Source organism: Amia ocellicauda, chromosome 12 (assembly GCF_036373705.1).
Source record: "Amia ocellicauda isolate fAmiCal2 chromosome 12, fAmiCal2.hap1, whole genome shotgun sequence".
Lineage (NCBI taxonomy): Eukaryota > Metazoa > Chordata > Actinopteri > Amiiformes > Amiidae > Amia > Amia ocellicauda.
Genome location: NC_089861.1, coordinates 8,599,727 through 8,620,953, shown reverse-complemented (window position 1 = coordinate 8,620,953; position 21,227 = coordinate 8,599,727). Strand labels below are relative to the sequence as shown.

Genomic DNA, 21,227 nt, shown 5'->3' with positions numbered 1-21,227 from the left:
CTCTTAGGAGTCACTGTTTGAAAACGTTTACTGCAAGAGTAGGGCTACACAACAGAGCAACAAAGAAATGAAACCTTGTTTCACACATATATTAATACATTTAAAACATGTTTTAAATTGAATATTACCTTTGCAGAAAAAATAAAACAACGATATTTTTCTCTCCTAAAAAAAACATAAAATAGGTTCACGAATATAATACACTTATATTTACTGTTTTGTGTCTATTACAATATCAGCTTTACTTGCACTTTTATAATGTGCCACTAGGTGGCACATTTCATTTTCCTATCTCAGTACATCTCATACTGAGGATTAAATAGGACTAAAGAGAAGTAAAATCTAATTCAGACATTATGCAGCTTTAATTAAAATCAAGAATACACATAATACGATATGTTAATCGAATTAATAAATAAACAAATGCAAACAAACTACATACTACATACTTTGAAGAAATGCAACTGCTTTTATGTTGCTCAAGATCAAACAAATGGTAAAACGGATGGTAAAACACCAGTGTATGTAAACATCCTTTATGTTGACGTTGCAATGACTTACATGGTAACACTGACTTCGAGGTTAAACCACCTTAAGTATGGAATAATTTTAAAATGTCATACATTTCATTTCAAAATAAAGTATTCAGAGTGGTAGCAATGGGCCCTGAAGTGCTAGTGAGAGGCAGTGCAGCTTCCTCCCTAAGGTCAGGCCATTAACACTACTCTAGTTTTAGCACTATACACCGATCAGCCATAACATTATGACCACTGACAGGTGAAGTGAATAACACTGATAATCTTGGAACGTATCTACATATGTTCTGGGAATGTCCTGAAATTGAATGCTCATGGAAATATGTGGCCACTGTGCTTTCTGACGTGATTGGTGTGAAAGTTCCACTGAGTCCCCGACTGCTCCTTCTCAGTGATGATTCCCAAATGAATATTAGCCTTCAGACACGATGGCTCTTGTTGGCTGGACTAACAGCAGCTAAAAAGTCAATCCTACGTGGTTGGGTGGAGTCATAGGTACCCTTAGATCGTGTCTGGTTGCACTCATTTGCAGATATTGTTTTGGTGGAGAGACAAAAACCATAACGGCATGGACAGATGCCTTTTCTTATCTCAGACGCTTATTTAATTAGGCCCTAGGCCCTAACCCCTACCCCCCCTTATTTTATTGTATTTATTTATAATTTTTATTTTGTAATTTTTTACTTGTTTTAGAGCTCCCAATTGTTAGTTTGTATTCATGTGTACTATGCCCAATTGTTTTACTTTCCTGTTATGGAAAGCAAATAAAAAACAATTGTTAAAAAAAACAAAAAAAAAACACTGATAATCTCGCTATCATGGCACCTGTCAGTGGGTGGGATATATTAGGCAGCAAGTGAACATTTTGTCCTCTAAGTTGATGTGTTAGAAGCAGGAAAAATGGGCAGCGTAAGGATCTGAGCGACTTTGACAAGGGCCACATTGTGATGGCTAGACGACTGGGCAAGAGCATCTCCAAAACTGCAGCTCTTGTGGGGTGTTCCCGGTCTGCAGTGGTCAGTACCTATCAAAAGTGGTCCAAGGAAGGAAAAGCGGTGAACCGGCGACAGGGTCATGGGCGGCCAAGGCTCACTGATGCACGTGGGGAGCGAAGGTTGGCCTGTGTGGTCCGATCCAACAGACGAGCTACTGTAGCTCAAATTGCTGAAAAAGTGAATGCTGGTTCTGATAGAAAGGTGTCAGAACACACAGTGCATCGCAGTTTGTTGCGTATGGGGCTGCGTAGCCGCAGACCAGTCAGGGTGCCCATGCTGACCCCTGTCCACTGCCGAAAGCGCCTACAATGGGCACGTGAGCATCAGAACTGGACCACGGAGCAATGGAGGAAGGTGGCCTGGTCTGATGAATCACGAGTTCAAGGTGTTGACTTGGCCTCCAAATTCCCCAGATCTCAATCCAATCGAGCATCTGTGGGATGTGCTGGACAAACAAGTCCAATCCATGGAGGCCCCACCTCGCAACTTACAGGACTTAAAGGATCTGCTGCTAACGTCTTGGTGCCAGATACCACAGCACACCTTCAGAGGTCTAGTGGAGTCCATGCCTCGACAGGTCAGGGCTGTTTTGGTGGCAAAAGGGGGACCTACACAATATTAGGCAGGTGGTCATAATGTTATGGCTGATCGGTGTAATTCCCAGCTTTGTGTGTTAATGTATTGGGACATTTTGATGGAGAGTCTCACTGACATGACCTTGTTGTGCAAGATGTTTTATTGAAGTAGTGTAAACTTGCACCTCTTAAAAATAAACTTCAAAATGGAGCTGGACTCAACACATTTAGACTATGCCAGAGTAAATAAATAGTGAGAAGGCAGCAGTGGGATGAAGTTGCTGTTTGGTGTGCAGTGCCTGCAGGGTATTTTTTTACAATCTCTGTAAAATGTTTCCTCAGGGGGTTTACACTTGAAAAGGTAGACTGGAATCCTTCCTCTCAGTCCAGCTATGAACTTAACTAGAGAAGAAAGGGATGAACTCTTGAACTTGAACTCATTCATTCTGGAATAGCTGTGCTAGTATTAACTGACCTTCAAATTGCACTTTGTTAGATTTTTTGAAAGTTCTCAAACTTAGAGTGGTTCACAATTAAGACACATGTACAGGATTTAATCAAACCTTTATTTTTTAGTAATTCAGTTGTAAAAACTGCTGTATTCTAGTGAATGACCTTCCTTCTTTAAGGGACTCACAAAACAACTAACCTAATCCATACCAATACCAGGCAATGGATTAGTTTTGCAATTCTGTAAAACACATGCAGTTGCACTTTTGCAATTTTGTAGATGGTCTTAAAACAAAAGGTTACATGTAGACATGTTCTGAGTACAGTCATAGTAACAAACAGAAATAGATCTGGTCCAGGGGGTTAAACATGGTCAGCAAGAAGACAAGGTTGAAATTCTAATTAATTACAGATGTCACGAATCATATGCATTTATAGATTTGCACCAAAACATTTTTTTTTTTCTCAGGCTCCAGTTTCTATAAAAAAAATTTAAACTTATGAAACATTAGCGGTTTCCCCCCAAGTGCAATAAGAAAACAGGCTATTTTATGGCTTTAATGCATGACTCTTTATTTTGTTTCCTTTTTCTCATTTATAATGGAAGTCATTTCAAAAAGTTATTACTCACCACATGCTGTTTTTTTACAGTTTTTAAATTAACATGAGGAATTTACATTTTAATTACAATGTTATAAGACCTTAGATGAGATTTGAATTTTTTTACACCATCTGTAAGACAACTTTTGGACAAAAAAAACAAGAAAATCTCAATATAAAAATCTCATAATAAAATAAACCCAAACTGGAAACTTTGTTATTTGGAAATAATGCATAGTTAAACAGTCTCCCCCCCTCCCCGAAAGTTTACCTTACAGAATAAAACTAAATATAGCAGGAAACATAAATAGCAGAGCAGGCAATCCAAAACCATTCATTTTTTCTTAGAAAACCATCGAATAAAAACATAGGATGTTAAAGTATCCAAAAACATCAATTTGCAACTTGTTTCATCTTCACTTGCAGTACCTGTCCGCTTTCATCTTGGATCTCCTATAAATCACAGAAAATGAATATATTTATTACACAACATGACTAATGGGTACTTATTTCAATATATCCAATATCATAGGTGTTTGCAGGGAAGATATTCTGTTATATAAGCAACTACATTTAATGCATTTAAGATGACTGCATTGGTGATTAATTTCCCCTGCAGTTTATACTGGACTCTTTAATCAGAATGGAGGAATAACTGCATTATTCATTAGTTTGTTTGCTACATACAGTACTTAAAAAACAATGTTAACTTTAAAGATTTTGTAGAAAACTTGATAAATTAAGAACATTTAGAAGTTAAAAAAATAATTGTACTGCATAAGTATGAAGAAAAAAAAAATCAAATAAAAGCACTTGTGCAGTATATTACCATATACACACATACACTCACCTAAAGGATTATTAGGAACACCATACTAATACTGTGTTTGACCCCCTTTCGCCTTCAGAACTGCCTTAATTCTACGTGGCATTGATTCAACAAGGTGCTGAAAGCATTCTTTAGAAATGTTGGCCCATATTGATAGGATAGCATCTTGCAGTTGATGGAGATTTGTGGGATGCACATCCAGGGCACGAAGCTCCCGTTCCACCACATCCCAAAGATGCTCTATTGGGTTGAGATCTGGTGACTGTGGGGGCCAGTTTAGTACAGTGAACTCATTGTCATGTTCAAGAAACCAATTTGAAATGATTCGACCTTTGTGACATGGTGCATTATCCTGCTGGAAGTAGCCATCAGAGGATGGGTACATGGTGGTCATAAAGGGATGGACATGGTCAGAAACAATGCTCAGGTAGGCCGTGGCATTTAAACGATGCCCAATTGGCACTAAGGGGACTAAAGTGTGCCAAGAAAACATCCCCCACACCATTACACCACCACCACCAGCCTGCACAGTGGTAACAAGGCATGATGGATCCATGTTCTCATTCTGTTTACGCCAAATTCTGACTCTACCATCTGAATGTCTCAACAGAAATCGAGACTCATCAGACCAGGCAACATTTTTCCAGTCTTCAACTGTCCAATTTTGGTGAGCTTGTGCAAATTGTAGCCTCTTTTTCCTATTTGTAGTGGAGATGAGTGGTACCCGGTGGGGTCTTCTGCTGTTGTAGCCCATCCGCCTCAAGGTTGTACGTGTTGTGGCTTCACAAATGCTTTGCTGCATACCTCGGTTGTAACGAGTGGTTATTTCAGTCAAAGTTGCTCTTCTATCAGCTTGAATCAGTCGGCCCATTCTCCTCTGACCTCTAGCATCAACAAGGCATTTTTTCCCACAGGACTGCCGCATACTGGATGTTTTTCCCTTTTCACACCATTCTTTGTAAACCCTAGACTGGTTTGAGCAGAAAATGTTTAAAAGGACCAGTTAGCATTGTGTAATCTCTCCTTACCGATCTAACAACGCTTCATGAAAATTCCCTTCAGTCCTGGCTTTCTTCAGCAGGTTTCCATCTTCTTCGTTGACTCTCAGTTTGCGATCCTGGAAACTCTGGAACTTCTTTCTGCAAATCAAGCAATGGGATCAGAGATCAGAAAGTCAGAAGGAAACAGATTTTATTTTTTTCTGTGCTAAGGACATTATGTTTTTTGTATTTTTTTGTATCTTTCTGGCTGCAGAAGGGCCTTGCCTTGTCTACAATGACCTATAAACAGCCTGTAAATGTGTGCCACAGTGGCATTGCACCACTTTACTTAGAATTAAGGTTTAAGGGCCCATCAATCCACCTTTATAAGACAGATTTATATTCTGTCTGTCATCTGCATTGCGGGTGTGATCTCACATGTCAAAGTCTTGCAAGTGTGAAATGGCTGCAGTTTGGAAAAATGAGGAAATCAGTGATCTCTTAACTTCCTAATAGTAGCCAATTTTTAACAAATGACAGACGGATTTCAGTTTGAAATAGAACATATACCCCAGCTGATATAACATTATAGTTGTTGCCGTTAAGTCACACACTAGGTTCTATTGAATACAATGGATTTATTCAGATAAACCTTTTTATTTGAATATAAAGCAGATTATTTCCAGCAACTGTTATTAATCAAAGCCCGGGACACACCAACGCGTCTCCCAAACGTCAAAAGGCACAGATTCCATTCCATTGCGCAAAAAACAATACAATTACAGAGCTATATTTTACGGTTAAAAGTACAAATAAATGTCAGTATTTTGGGAAAACCCAACTGAATCATCAACAGAGGAGGAGGTGGTGCAGGAACAACGTACGCTACTAACAATATGTGCTTGGCGGCTTTGTACTATGCAAATTATTGATTGTGAAATATTTATAATCGTGCTGATTACTTAAACACAATTTTCTATACATCATATACATCAGACAAGCATGTTCCCATAAGAATACGTTTCCATGTGCAACAATAAAATAAATAAATGTATTGTTATTATTATCGTCATCATTTGTGCGAGTATATATGTATTGTAAACGGCACAGTGACTCCCTTAACTTATTACTCTTACTACAGATTTGTAACTGCAAACGATACTTTTTGCTGTATTATTAATAATGTACTTATCAGATCCTTAACCCGGGCAAGTTACAGTTGAAACAAAATACACACGTTTCACATTAATCATCCAGATACAATATAGCAGCTTTAATTGAACTAAAGTGCGCGTCTCAGTCATGGCGTTTGTTTTAGAGGAAACCCACATCTGCTGTATTTATTCATTCATTCATTCATTCATTCATTCATTTAACTTGTAGATGGACACGTTGACTGAATCGTGTTCCTTCACACTGACCGTCTCTGCGTCCAGCTGTTCACACAGTATTAATACCTTCGGCTGCTGATGCGATTATTATCCTTCAGTTTATTGTAACTAGTCTGTGAAATCAGTGTTTAATGCGCTGATACTAACGGTATCAGTCATTGTCTCTGTACGGGCATTTCACTCCATGCTGCTAATCCAACTGTAATTTGTTCGTGATCGCAGCGGCACTTGAGATCATGTCCTCCTGTGTCTCAGTGGACGGACGTTACGGCGCGTCCAGCAGCGGCCAGTTAACCGGCTCTGATCAGGCGCGTCCGGGGCATCAGTCTGCTTAGATATGTGCATATGTAAAGTTTATTATTATTTTAATGTTCATCTGCGCTCGATCACAAATCTTAATGTAAATGCAGCCTTTCTGCACTGAAACGGTTATGTGGCATGTTCACATTTGTTTTTCATTTTCGTCAGACAGCTGTTTGAACAAGTAGCCACACGTTGTGCGGATGCGGTGAAGTGACTGCATGTAGCACGAAATGTGGACAATCCTACTAGTGTTAAATAGCTTGTTCTAAAACCATTGTGTAGGCGTAGCTAACGGCACGGAGAAGTGGTCCAAGACAGTTCATGTACAAGGATGCTTGATTTTATTTGCAAAATGAATATGCAATGGGGAAACACAAAGCCACGTTTCATCCAAGTTAGCACAGCGACATGAGGTATTGTTTAATTAAATACTGAATATACTGGTGCTGGTGCTCAACCACTTTTGTCTTTGTACTGAACAAATGCTCTTCACCGCATACAGTGTGAAAAAGCAAGTAAGTGCCTTGCTTGGATTTGTAAAATATTTTTTATTTTACTGGTCTAAAAATGTGTACTGTGCGTATTTAAACACTGATGAGTACATTTTGTGTTTGTGTGTGCTTTATGTCCTCTTTTGAACCGGACCCACCTCCTGGTTAAAACAAATCTCCCGACTGGTCTGTGATTATACAGTTTAATAAAAGTTCATTATATTAAAAACTGAAGCGAGGCGAAGCGACATGCTGGTGTGTCCCAGGCTTTAGAATGACTAGATATATATATACACATATACATATATATATATATATATATATAAACAAAACACTTAACTATTTTAATTTATAATATTCAATTGAAAATTAAATGTACATACACATAATTGATCTCACAGTTCTTGACATTTCCCTGGTCTTCATCTGGAATGTCATCTTTCCTTTTGGTTTCCCTTTCAGAGCATGACCTGATCTGTAAAAAAGTTAAATGCATTTGTTGTTAAATATACTTGTAAGAAACTAATTAAAAAAGCATGAACTGTAAAGGAGCTTAAAGTGTCATTATTTGTAGGATCTTATTTGCGTTTTAAAGAAATGTATTCAGAAACTTAATGTAGAAAATGAAAACTAAATAAACAACATATTAAAAGCCCTTTATGACCTTACCTTTACAATCTCCCCTTCCCCTGCAGTCTTGTTCTTGGCAACTATATCCCCATCATCATTGTAACAGATAAAGCAACTGTTTGCAGCCATCAATGCCATTTTGCCCTGCAAGAAGGTGTGAAGCACAAAATACATTGATCTCTTCAGCAATTCAATTCAGAAGATGATTTGGCATTTTAAACAATGCCTTGTCCTACAAGACCTGATGTGGGTTGCTCCCTTTGAGCCGTACAAAATATAGAATTAGCAAGTTATATTTTAAATGCACATCTTATCTGAGAGATTAAGTATGCATGTTGGAAAAAAAACTTTGCACTCTTCTCAAATATCCTGAACTTTATACATATCCAGTGACAAATTCAAAACTGCTATTACAAATAAAATTTGTGAGAATACCAATTATTTATTATTTATTTTTATGGTCAGGTGGATCTGTGGTGGACGGTGTTCAACATCATCAAAATGGTACACAAGTGTATCATGGAGATTCAAAAGGGGCTTCAGTCATGACTCAAAAGAAAAAATATCTATACCAGGATTTACTAAATGCTTCTTTCAACTATTTAAGGCCTGGGAAGATTGTAATATGAATTTATAATCAACAATTTTTCTGACCCCTTTAAATTTACCTACCATTAATTAACACTGTATTCTTACAGTTCCCTCTGGAAGCTGACAATACCTCCGACAACTCAGTCTTTGGCAAGCAATCAGTCACAAACACTTTGAGTGAGTGTTGCTGTTTGGTGGAATGAAAATGTTTTAAATAACTCACATCTTGAAATACAGGTTCCCACTGCTCCCGAGATCCGATCGCATCCGAGCGCCCAATTACAACTCCATCTGAATTGATGCCCAGATATTTGCCATAACCAGACTTTAGTGCAATCCTAAGAAACACAAATATATAACCATTTAAGGACTAATTTCTAAAACTAGAAAGCTGTACTCCTGCTAAAACTCTTACTCACACACTCATTAGATGACTCTTTCCTCAACTGTTGTTGTGCTGTAGAGCAGTTTCAAGTAATTACATGATTTATGCATTTTCCTTAAATACCCTTATGTCTAACAACTCATATTGCTGTAAATGTTGTAATACCCTGACATCTCCAGAAGTGTTATGTGGACTTTGTCAAGGTACATGGCATGCACCTATGTTTCCCTTTCACTCTCTGGACAATCTTATCTAACACAAGAATTTTGATTCACTAATCAGTGAAGCCAATTTGGGTATGGCTAAATATTCAGAATAGTTTCAGATTAATAGATTATCTTTAAATATACAAAAATCCAACTTTATTTTCACTTATAAAAATAAGAAATATTGAAAAAATACAGCTAGAATCCTAAATGAAATGGGACAGGTTTAATCTACTAGATTTATCAGAGCTCAAGTTGATTACTGTTAAATTTATGCACACATATCACACACATTCACAAACATACTAATCTGTTTTTTCTTTTTTAAATAATTTTGAAGAGCGACGACACAGAAGAGGGGCTGTGAAATGCGGACTGGATCTCCATGATGGCTGGGGTGGCAGATCGAGGGTTAAACACTCCCTGTGTGTTTGGACAGGGCCGATGCAGACCCCACTGTGGATCCACTCGATCAATGATCCTCTAATTAAACAAGACAGTAATTTCCCCCTGTTCTTCCGCCTTTGAGACACAATGCATTGTGGGAGTAACAGAGATCCGGTGGCGCTTTTCTCCGTGTCTATCTAATGCGGGGGTTCCCAATGTCTGGTGATGGAGGGACAATTTCCGGAAGGAAGTGGGGGGGGCGCAGTAGAAAATTAACCACAGATAAAAAAAAGGTATGATATGGGACATATTTAGTTATTTCCTATACATTTCTGTTAGGGAACATTTATGAAATTGTATTGTTGTTTTATGATTTCCCCCACAAATTACATTACAGAACATTTTCTGAAAGTGTAAAAATATATTAAAGGTTCAGAAAAGGAGGGGTTGAAGTTTGGCTTTGTGGGGTCACACCAAATATCCTTGAGGGCCGCATTAGGCCCCCGGGCCGCATTTTGGGAACCCCATGTCTAATGGAAAACCTGCATTTCATATTCAAAGCTTTCTTTATTTAAAAAAAAAAAAAAAAAAAAAAAAAGTTGCATGTTTAACACGATGCCCCTGGATTGTATTACAGACACCCCTTCTTATCATACGAGTTATTATTTCAACAGCAGTCAGGAGCGCTTTACCATTGCAGTGCTGTGTCTAGTAGCAGCTTCATGAATATTCAGGAGCTCACAACCCTACTAAGGCACAGACCCTCGATCGAGGTGGGTTTCTGCGTGAAGACAAGAGACAGATTGGCAGCAATTCAAACAGAACAGACAGCTTGTGGATTATTATTATTATTATAATAATGATGGTCATTGACAGTAGTATTTTGTGTCGTAATGCGGATGCCAGGAAGGTGTTCGGTGTTTAATTGTGGCAACACAACCAATACCAATAAGAATCTCTTTCCCAATTTCTGCTGGATGATATTCTGTCAATTTTACTTCATAAACAATAAAAAATACCAAACACTTCCAAGACATTAGTATTACTGATATTAATTATTATGACATTTTTTACATTAATAATAATAATAATAATAATAATAATAATAATAATAATAATAACCCACACACTCTCCGTTTTGAATTGCTGCAGATCCGTCACCTGTCTATCACAACCAAACCAGGCCTCAGTCTTGTTGTACTCATGAATATTCATGAAGCTGCTACTAGACACAGCACTGCAATGATAAAGCGCTCCTGTCAGGCAGGAGAAAACACTGCTGTTGAAATAATAATTTGTATGTTAAGAAGAAGTGTCTGTAATACAATCCAGGGGCATCGTGTTAAACATGCAACTGTTTTTTTTTTTTTATAAAGAAAGCTTTAAATATGATATGAGGCAGGTTTTGCATTAGATAGACGTGGAGAAAAGCACTATTGATATAGTGATCAGTATTATAAAGCCTATTGATAAACCTCTCTCTCTGTCCTGGTGACTGATTGCACAATGTGTCTGAAGCTGTGACTCGTACCTGTCCAGGTAGGAATTGTGTTCCACACACTGGCACTCCACAAGAAAACACAGTTAAGAGTCCTGCCCCTCGGTAAAGGGATTAGAAACGCAGAGGACCAGTCGCCCCTTGCAGAGGATCTCAGTTGCCAAAGAACAGTCATCCAGACCTGCCAAACCTGGACATTTTTTTTTTTAGTTGCACATCAGCGTCATAAGCTGAAGATACTTAAAATTGTTGTGTGCGCAACATTCCTCAACCTGTCCACCCAAAAACAATACATTATGCATATACTTTGAACTCCTTTATTACTTTTACGTTAACCTGGTGTCCTGGTATCGGGACAGTGCTCCCTGATAGGCTTTTTCTCAAAATAAAGTGCAAGTAAATTATTAATAAATAGCAACAGAGCCTATGTAGCTACCTGAAAGTATATGTAGCCAATTGCTGTTTACTTTAGCTCTCAGTACAAAAAGACAAGATGTAATGTATAAATAAAGTGAACAGGAGCACAGTCAATGAATGATACCTAAAATAATAGTGCACTTTTGTTCTAGCTAAACTTGCTATGCCGTCACGGCTGCAAGAAGGCATCACACACATTAGGTTTGTTTCCAAACACTCAGACATGAGAGTGGAAAATCAGAAGGTCTGAAGAGGAGCACCAAAGCCGCTACAACCTAGGCCAGGGGTATGGGGGGACCCTTTGGGGTTCACGGGCGAAGCCCTGGTGGAGGTTCCAAGGGGGCTTTGCCAGGCATTTCTGGCTATTTCATGAATGTATCTGGCCCTAGAATTACATAAAATAAGCAGTGATCCTAATAAAAAATCAGCCCCAGAGCTTAATTTTGTGGTTGATGCTGTTAAATTCAGCGTGATAGAGTGAGGAACAGGAGGCAGGCTCTCACCTCCCAGCCTGGGCGGGTGACGGTGTGATATTGTAAATCTTCCATATTTTGACCCTGGATTGGCTCTGCTCAATGTTTTAATCAATCGGGTTAATAATGGCAAGTGTCCAGAACTTCAGCCCTTTTGTTTCCTATTATAATGATGCTCTCTATATTGTTGTGGGTCTGTTGTGCATTGTTCAGTACTGTACATCATGTAATCCTAACTTCATAAAATACTCCTATTCACGGCTTCATCAGTGACATGAAAAACCACTCTGTAAGATAATTAAAACAACGCATTAAACAACAAGGTGCAATGCAAAAGACAACCATGTCAGCTCATCTCTAGTGCAATAAACTAAGACCATGTAAACTCGAGAGGGAGAGGGAGGATGGAGTCTGCGACTCAAACATAGCGTCTAAGGTAAAAACACACGTCAGGGATGTACACAACACAGAAAATCACTGTTCAAGTTCTGCTCACATTCTCTTCATGAACTCCTCAGCAACATACACTTATATCCATCATATTTACATGACATTTAGCATACATATCCGCAACACATGTGTGCAGCACATGCAAGAATAATACTGTGACGTTCTTTGGATACATGCTTTGGATCTCTAGAATGTGCTGCTAGATGTCTGCCTTGTCAGAGATTTTTAGATTTTTGACTGAAGTCCACATTCCAAACAATCATTCTTAAATTTGATTAAATGTGTTGTGATACTAGGAAAATACAACAATGACTGTACAAAGGTTAATCTTTTTAACTTAGCAGCTGCAAATAAGGGGGATGTAACTCTCAAAGACTAATGTGCTTTTCCCTCACACATGACACTCACCTGCTGTCTGATACTTTAATGGCAGTGAATTGCTCAGGGGGGTCGGGGCCTTGATCATCTGAAAGAAATAGATTTATTAAAATATGAGTGACAGATCCACACTTAAATTAGTATAGACAAGAAGGTATTTACAAATATCAACTGCTTAACACACACATACCAAGAAAAGCAGTACATATACCATGATATCATTCGACATTGCAGTTTAAACTCCAATTCCATGGATGGCTCTTTAGTTTTGGTCTCACAGTACCTTCACTGCAGGTGACAGGTCCCACTTCCCTGTCTTTTTGTGAACTATGTTTATCATATAACCACAGACTATCAAAGGAATGCCACTACATACGTCTTGTCTGGTCTTTGTCTCAAAGGCTTATTAATGAGTGGGATGAGGTTTCAGGGTGTAGATATGCCCTCTGTCTCGGTTTTGTTGGCTGCTGCAATAGCACAAAATAAATTTCTAAATCCCCCAACCATCATCTTTTCTCTCTGTATTTTCCCCTGTTAAACAATACATTATACAGATTGTTTTAACCACAAGTATGCATTAATATGCTACATGGGCACTGTGTTCCTTTGTCAAATGCAGAACAAAGACAGCTTTCAGTTTTCATCTAACAGCTTTGTTCAATTGCATTCCAGAGCCTCCGATGAAAATCAAACGGGACAAAGTGTTAAATCACCTTTAGACTCTGGGCTCCTTTCTTGTTCTTTCATCTTGATTAACATAAGGGAAAGCTTTGCCAATATAAAGGGATCTACAGTCTACCTACAGTTTCAGCTCCATTTCTTTATGTAGCTTAAGCTCCGTTACTTTCACCTTTTATGGCAAGATTTGCAGTTAATTAAATTAAATTCCACTTGCTACTGAGACAGCTTACCAGATATATATATCTATGTTAACTATATCCTGTGCAGTCTGTACAGCAGATATCAAAGTTCTCTAAACTGGCATCACCACAAGTTGACACTAATAAAAGAGTGGTACAGTATAGATTTGCAGCATGCATTCTTCTGCCTGGGTCTCTTCAGGAGTCATCTATGCATTCATTTCCAAGTCTTAATACATAATCCTTAATAATAAATTAACTCAAAATGAACTTTAATTTAATTCCTGTAATACATTAACAAAGAATGTAACATAAATTGGCAGTTAATGGGTACCCTTGAAATATTATACATCTACAATCTAAATTCATATTACCTGCAAAGCATTTATGTGCAATTTCCATTCTCCTGAGTTGTGTTTACAAATTGATAATGTAGAAAAAGGCCAGCATGCTGTTAAAGTACACTTATTCTGTAATGGTGTTCTCTTCAATACACAAACCAATTACACAGCCTGCTTAGAGAGCACAGTGAAATGCTGAGCTCAGCAGAAGTCAGACATTGAATAGCGAGAAAACAGTTATTAGCCTCACTTATTCAAACTCAATAGGGCTGAAAATTGAACACCGCTTTGGAACACTTGCATTGCTTTCTATTCAAAAGATTGAATAAATGTATGTTGCCAATAAGAAACAGATCTTTAGGGAACAACAAGTCTTTAGGGAAATTGGGCTCTTCCAAATAATTCCATCTACATGAGTAAACTATTGCAAAACATATTTCTTTAGAATAATGATTTAACAAGTTTTTTTTTTGCTTAATGAAGATGCCAATTAATACTTTTATGTAAGTTTTAATTTTTATATATTTTGTAGTTCAGATATGTGCGGTTGAACACAGTTTGTTGTGGTACTAAGGATGCACTCTGGGGTATTTCTGGGGTAGTTCTGGTCTTGGAATATGTCTATAGATATTTAGCTCTTCATAAGGTTTCATTAGATATTAACATAAATTAATACATATAGTAACAAAATAATATTAAAGTGACAGGTTTCTCTTTTTATACATGTGTCATATAAATACAACATATATCATAGGCTATATGCATAAGCTATATAAGTATGGAAAACAATCCAGACATTTGAACAAGTTAAATTGCCAAAAAACAAAAATAGAGATTTGCACAATTATAACATAATTATAATTATTTGTTTCAAACCTAGCCTGATTAATTTCATTTGTATTCATATGAATATTTAGGCCTGAAACAGTATGAATGAATTTGTTATTTCAGCTAAAAGGTTTTAATAATGGCAGTAATAATATTTGCAATATTGATGGCTTCTGAAATGGCTGTTGGAAAGAAAAATGTCAATCATAAATCAAGTCATTAAATGTATTATGCCAGATTCCATCTCACCAGTTGTTAAATTAAAACATACATATTAAACTAACAAACGATAATCAACCAGGTGAGATTTTGAACAAGTTTATATTCTGGCAGTAGAGATAATGATGATTAAAGAATTGAATATTTCTGTACCTTGATGTGGTGCCCCAAGGGTAAACAGCCCGGTGTCTAAGGCATGGATGTAGGCATTCTTGTCCATCTCTATTGCTACTGTTCCAGAGATTTCTCCAAAATTACCGATGGTCCACCACCCAGCTGTAAAGAATAGAAATACATTGGTCAAACCATCAATAGTGAGGCTTGGCGTTTCCAAAGCAGCACATGACAGTATCATGTGATTCTCATACAGGGTATATTACAGCTGGCACGTCACACAGGTACCAACTGGCTGCCAGACGAGGATAGTCACAGAATTGTAAGATTGCAGAATTAAGTTGCTTAGAGTGGACTGTGCAGGCAAATTGGCGATCTGTGCAACTGACAAACATCTTCAGCTCCATAATATCAGGTTTGTTAGTGTTGCTGCTCTAATATAAACTACTTGCCACAGCCAGAAGCAGAAAGGCTTGCCTCATAGGCTTTTTTACAGAATACATAAAGATAGTGCCATTAGTTAAAGCTGAGATGAATGGCAGGATGAAGTGTAGCTCCAATGTCATAAGATCCTTCACATGTCATGTCTATTACTGAGGGTGGAAAAATCTGGTAGCACTAGAGTGACATGGGATGAGTCAAAAACTAAAAAACTTATGGATGAATGACTTACAGCAAAATGTTCTGCCCACCAATATATGTAAAAATTATGCTACAGTGTATATGGACACTCATTAAGGCAATTTCACCCTAGTTTTATTAATTATACATATCAAGAGGTGTATTACTGATATTTCCTTACCAACAATGTCATCTTTATCTGCCTCATCTTCCCTTTTTCTCTTATCTTTGTGCTTCTTCTTCTTACTGAATTAAAACAGATAAAAAGGTTATTATAAATACAACTGGAAGTACTACATTACTTTTTTTTATTATTATTACAATAGCCAACACGTGATTTGTTCACCAAAGACTTAACTTAAAGTGTAAGTATTACCTGATGCATCAAATTAAGAGTGGTGTGTCTAATTCATTAAAATATATATTAGAATAATATATATATATATATATATATATATATATATATATATATATATATATATATATATAATATAATATAAATATAAATAATAATGTGCATATTATTTGTTCATATTATTTATTGTATTTAGTACAATACTATATTAATTAAACATCATAATCAAAATGCACAGATGCAATGCTAAATGTATGTTACTTATTTCACAATTATCCTACCTAATTATACCTAAACATAGTTCACCTATTAAGCTTCTCTGTTGAAACAAATAATTGTCTTCTTTTATAAATAAATTATTCAGAAGTATCAACAGACATTTATAAAAGCTGAATTGCAAAGCGATGTATTGATAAGCCTGATTACGTTTCTTACAAGGTCCTTATATTTGAGGAAGGAGATCAAATGGCAGAGAGAAAAAGATCATTACAATCTATGAAATGTCAATGTTTATATGAACGGCCTTGTTTGGTGTCTCTGACTGCATGCAAACAAGCAGAGAGAAACTGGTAGCAGAGGCAATGTGCTGCTAAAAGCGAGGCTTATGGCAGATTCCCCAAAATAAACAGCTTACCTCTGCTTTACACCTTTCAGCACCAGCTTTGTTGACTTCACCCGTGAATATTCAGTCATTTTCTCAGAAGCTGATTCAACTCTGAAGTTAAACAGGTAAGTTACAGTAAAAACAAAGCACTACAGAAGCAGGAAACAACACATTATCAGCGTATAATAACAACACTGCTCACACGGCGTGCGAAGAGGGACAAAATAGTCGATAGACGGCGGAAGACATCCGGTATTTCAGGTTCATATGCGCCACCTACTGTGTGGAGGTTACAATGCTTTCAATGGATTGACATGTATGTATGTATGTATGTATGTATGTATGTATGTATGTATTATAAGCGGTTTCGAAAATGGAAAAACGTATGTATGTATTTATTTACTTATTTAATCTAAATTATATAAATATAGGCTAATTATTTGTTTTTATTTTCGTTGTGATTGAAGCCACTGCATATTATTTTCCATTTATCTGTTTAGAGACTTAAATAACTGATGTTAAAAAATGAATGTATGAAATGAACAAGTCGCTAGTTGGACGCCTGTCATTTGAACTGTGTGAATAAACTGTAGCGCCGTCTGCTGGTGAGTAGCCAGCCATAGCCTGACTGACTGGATGCTGTGAACTGGGGGGTCAGACATGTAAATAGCTGTGGTCTGTTGTAGTGTGTCCCTGCTGTCCTGTGTCCCTTATTCCCCTCTGTGTTAGCCTTTGTCTGTCCCTCCTTGCCTTGTCAGGAAGTGTCTGATCCAGCCTTCCTATTTGCCCCCCAGTCTGCATCTCAGAATACAACTCTTAGATCTTGTAAGAGCTGTAAGTCTTTGAAAACCCCAGATTCAAACTGTAACTTACAAATGTTCACAGTATGTGAGTTTTTACAGTCTAGTACTTTCCACTGGGGCTCAGCTGCACCCCCGCCTGTGCTGGACTGGTTTCAGGAGCGCAGTGAGTCCCACACGGGTCCGGTCAGCACTGTGACGTCATGACGCAGCGCGTCTGCACTCCGACACTGTAACTACAGTAATGGCGGCCGCTCTCGATGCACTAGAAACTTTTCCAAAGAAGGGAGATGTGTGTTTATTGGGAAAAGATTAATCTGGAGCAGTTATTAATGCGCGGTGGAAAAGTGGCACACAGGATGAATTGCTTGGCACAGAAAGACATTTAAGAGGGTTTGAAAAGATCGCGAAAATCCTGCCGGAGAAAGGACCACATCGGACTGAATACAATGTGAATACAATTGTTTTTGTTATAAATACACGCAAACATGATTCGTCCTGGATTTAAATTAAATGTACCGATGTCTTGTAAATTCTCTCAAAATTATTTAAATGGCACGGTTTTTAGCTTCGCCCTGTTTACACTATCTTAAAACTATGTATTAAAATGTTTAAAACAGGCTAATTTGTATGTGATCAATCGCATGAAGAATCGTATATTTGAATTATATTTGTAATCCCTCGTTATCGCTATAACTATATGTTAATGGTAATCCAAATATAGACGCTTTACCGACTGCAGAAATACAAACGTAGCGATGAATGCAGCGGATCCATTCATTACGGGGTCAAAGGTGTTTTTAAAGGAATCCCATTCATTTTAAAAGCTGATGCCCCGCGATGTTATTGGTCTGACTCTTATTTTGCACATTGATGAAGCTACAGGTACAGAGAAATTCCAGTAAGTTATGGATCCCAGTGTTGTAGACGTATTTATATACTCATGTATGAGTTTTGCTTAAGAAACTGGCTGTGACTGTCAGACTGTGTATTTCATGATATTTAGACGTGACTACACTGGACAGATGATGCAACGCAGTTCATTCTCCCACAGATAAATAATAAGGGCGAATATGTAGGACACTTAAATGAAGCTATATTGTCAATGTTAATCGGATCATGATACGGGGAGAAGCAACGGTTATTTACGATGCGCTGCTAAACAAAATAAACGAAATTACATTTTAAGTGATGTAATTTGTTTTATATATTGTTTCAATGTGTCCCGGTTTCTACTTTTGAATATCTTGGATAACTTATAATAGAAGACTGTGTTAGATATCGTAAAAACATGTTAGCCAACAGTGTATTGCACTGTAATGTTAGCGGTATTTCAGCCTCCAGTTTAAAACACTAAATCCCAGAATGCCGAGCGTCCAGATGCGGTTTGACCTTCGTGTCTCAGTCTCTTCCCAGGACAGCTGGACCGACACTGCGGTGAACGCTGCGGGTCTAGTGTAGTTTAGACGCACAGATACGGCCCGGCCACACTGAGGTGCAGCTGAACAGGCCAGTGGAAACGGGGTATAAATGTCAAATACGACCTGTGGGAAAGTTAATGCAACAAAACAGGACTATGGTACACTGTATGATTTGACTAAGTCTTATGTTTACCATGATTTTACTATTATTTTTACCATTAAAAAAGAATACATATCCCAACATATATATTGCAAAACATGCAAATTCTAATTAGTATTAATAATAAGAATATATATATATATATATATATATATATACACTCACCTAAAGGATTATTAGGAACACCATACTAATACTGTGTTTGACCCCCTTTCACCTTCAGAACTGCCTTAATTCTACGTGGCGTTGATTCAACAAGGTGCTGAAAGCATTCTTTAGAAATGTTGGCCCATATTGATAGGATAGCATCTTGCAGTTGATGGAGATTTGTGGGATGCACATCCAGGGCACGAAGCTCCCGTTCCACCACATCCCAAAAATGCTCTATTGGGTTGAGATCTGGTGACTGTGGGGGCCAGTTTAGTACAGTGAACTCATTGTCATGTTCAAGAAACCAATTTGAAATGATTGGACCTTTGTGACATGGTGCATTATCCTGCTGGAAGTAGCCATCAGAGGATGGGTACATGGTGGTCATAAAGGGATGGACATGGTCAGAAACAATGCTCAGGTAGGCCGTGGCATTTAAACGATGCCCAATTGGCACTAAGGGACCTAAAGTGTGCCAAGAAAACATCCCCCACACCATTACACCACCACCACCAGCCTGCACAGTGGTAACAAGGCATGATGGATCCATGTTCTCATTCTGTTTACGCCAAATTCTGACTCTACCATCTGAATGTCTCAACAGAAATCGAGACTCATCAGACCAGGCAACATTTTTCCAGTCTTCAACTGTCCAATTTTGGTGAGCTTGTGCAAATTGTAGCCTCTTTTTCCTATTTGTAGTGGAGATGAGTGGTACCCGGTGGGGTCTTCTGCTGTTGTAGCCCATTCGCCTCAAGGTTGTACGTGTTGTGGCTTCACAAATGCTTTGCTGCATACCTCGGTTGTAACGAGTGGTTATTTCAGTCAAAGTTGCTCTTCTATCAGCTTGAATCAGTCGGCCCATTCTCCTCTGACCTCTAGCATCAACAAGGCATTTTCGCCCACAGGACTGCCGCATACTGGATGTTTTTCCCTTTTCACACCATTCTTTGTAAACCCTAGAAATGGTTGTGCGTGAAAATCCCAGTAACTGAGCAGATTGTGAAATACTCAGACCGGCCCGTCTGGCACCAACAACCATGCCACGCTCAAAATTGCTTAAATCACCTTTCTTTCCCATTCAGACATTCAGTTTGGAGTTCAGGAGATTGTCTTGACCAGGACCACACCCCTAAATGCATTGAAGCAACTGCCATGTGATTGGTTGGTTAGATAATTGCATTAATGAGAAATTGAACAGGTGTTCCTAATAATCCTTTAGGTGAGTGTATAGAGAGAGAGAGAGAGAGATGGGTTATTCATATATCTAAATTATTATGCAGCTGTAAGTATTTGTCTAAGTATTACTTATATCAGTGTTATTTAGTTCATTTGTTCAGGATATGAGTTAGGTCACGGTGAATTACTATTTTTATATGTGTTTATTTAATTGCAAATTGTGGCTTCTGATTCGTGGGACTGCTTTTTTTACATTATTATTTACAGACGATCACTACAAATGCGTTGTTTTACATAAGCAATGCCGTGCAGCGCAGCGTTTCTGCTCTGGATCACACACTTGTCACAAGAAAATAATAAAGACACCATGACTCTTCACACACGGATTACATGCACAGCAGCAATTTATTAGGACCGCTCACGGAAAGTGTCTAGAAAGGTTCATTTTTGAAGCGAGTGCAGTGTGCTGTAGTGTAGTGTGGTTTGTGGTTGTGTAGTGTAGTATGTTGTTGTGTAGTGTAGTATGTTGTTGTGTAGTGTAGTATGTTGTTGTGCAGTGTGGTATGTTGTTGTGTAGTGTAGTATTGTGTTGTGTAGTGTAGTATGTTGTTGTGCAGTGTGGTGTGTTGTGTAGTGTAGTATATTGTTGTGTAGTGTAGTATGTTGTTGTGCAGTGTGGTATGTTGTGTAGTGTAGTATGTTGTTGTGCAGTGTGGTGTGTTGTGTAGTGTAGTATGTTGTTGTGTAGTGTGGTGTGTTGTGGTGTAGTGTAGTATGTTGTTGTGCAGTGTGGTGTGGTGTGTTGTGTAGTGTAGTATTTTGTTGTGTAGTGTGGTGTGTTGTGGTGTAGTGTAGTATGTTGTGCAGTGTGGTGTGTTGTTGTGTAGGGTAGTGCAGGGCTGTCTGTGATTACACAGAGAGAGAGGGAGAGAGCAGACAGAAGGGGACACTGATGTTTCATGTTTCTTGTTTCTGGTATTTAGTGCTGCTGGACCAGGCTTCCTTGCTTC

General features: G+C 38.0%; 1 protein-coding gene across 1 annotated transcript; it reads right to left on the bottom strand.

The window, feature by feature from the left end:
* Nucleotides 1-2,653: 2,653 nt before the first annotated feature.
* Nucleotides 2,654-16,722, bottom strand: frg1 (FSHD region gene 1). The gene is made up of 9 exons (XM_066718242.1): nucleotides 16,538-16,722; nucleotides 15,730-15,794; nucleotides 14,967-15,089; nucleotides 12,596-12,653; nucleotides 8,595-8,709; nucleotides 7,820-7,924; nucleotides 7,534-7,625; nucleotides 5,014-5,124; nucleotides 2,654-3,609 (listed from the first exon to the last, which is right to left on the bottom strand). The coding sequence occupies exons 1-9, from the start codon at nucleotides 16,594-16,596 to the stop codon at nucleotides 3,573-3,575; spliced, it is 765 nt and encodes a 254-aa protein (XP_066574339.1). The 5' UTR covers nucleotides 16,597-16,722; the 3' UTR covers nucleotides 2,654-3,572.
* Between the last annotated feature and the right edge of the window lie 4,505 nt (nucleotides 16,723-21,227).

Coding starts and splice junctions, on each gene's coding strand:
- frg1 (XM_066718242.1), bottom strand. CDS start 16,596: ATGACTGAATATTCACGGGTGAAGTCAACAAAGCTGGTGCTGAAAGGT. Junction 12,654..14,966: donor CCTTGGGGCACCACATCAAG/GTACAGAAATAT, acceptor TATTTCTTTCAG/ATGATCAAGGCCCCGACCCC. Junction 3,610..5,013: donor CATGAAGCGTTGTTAGATCG/GTAAGGAGAGAT, acceptor TGTGATTTATAG/GAGATCCAAGATGAAAGCGG.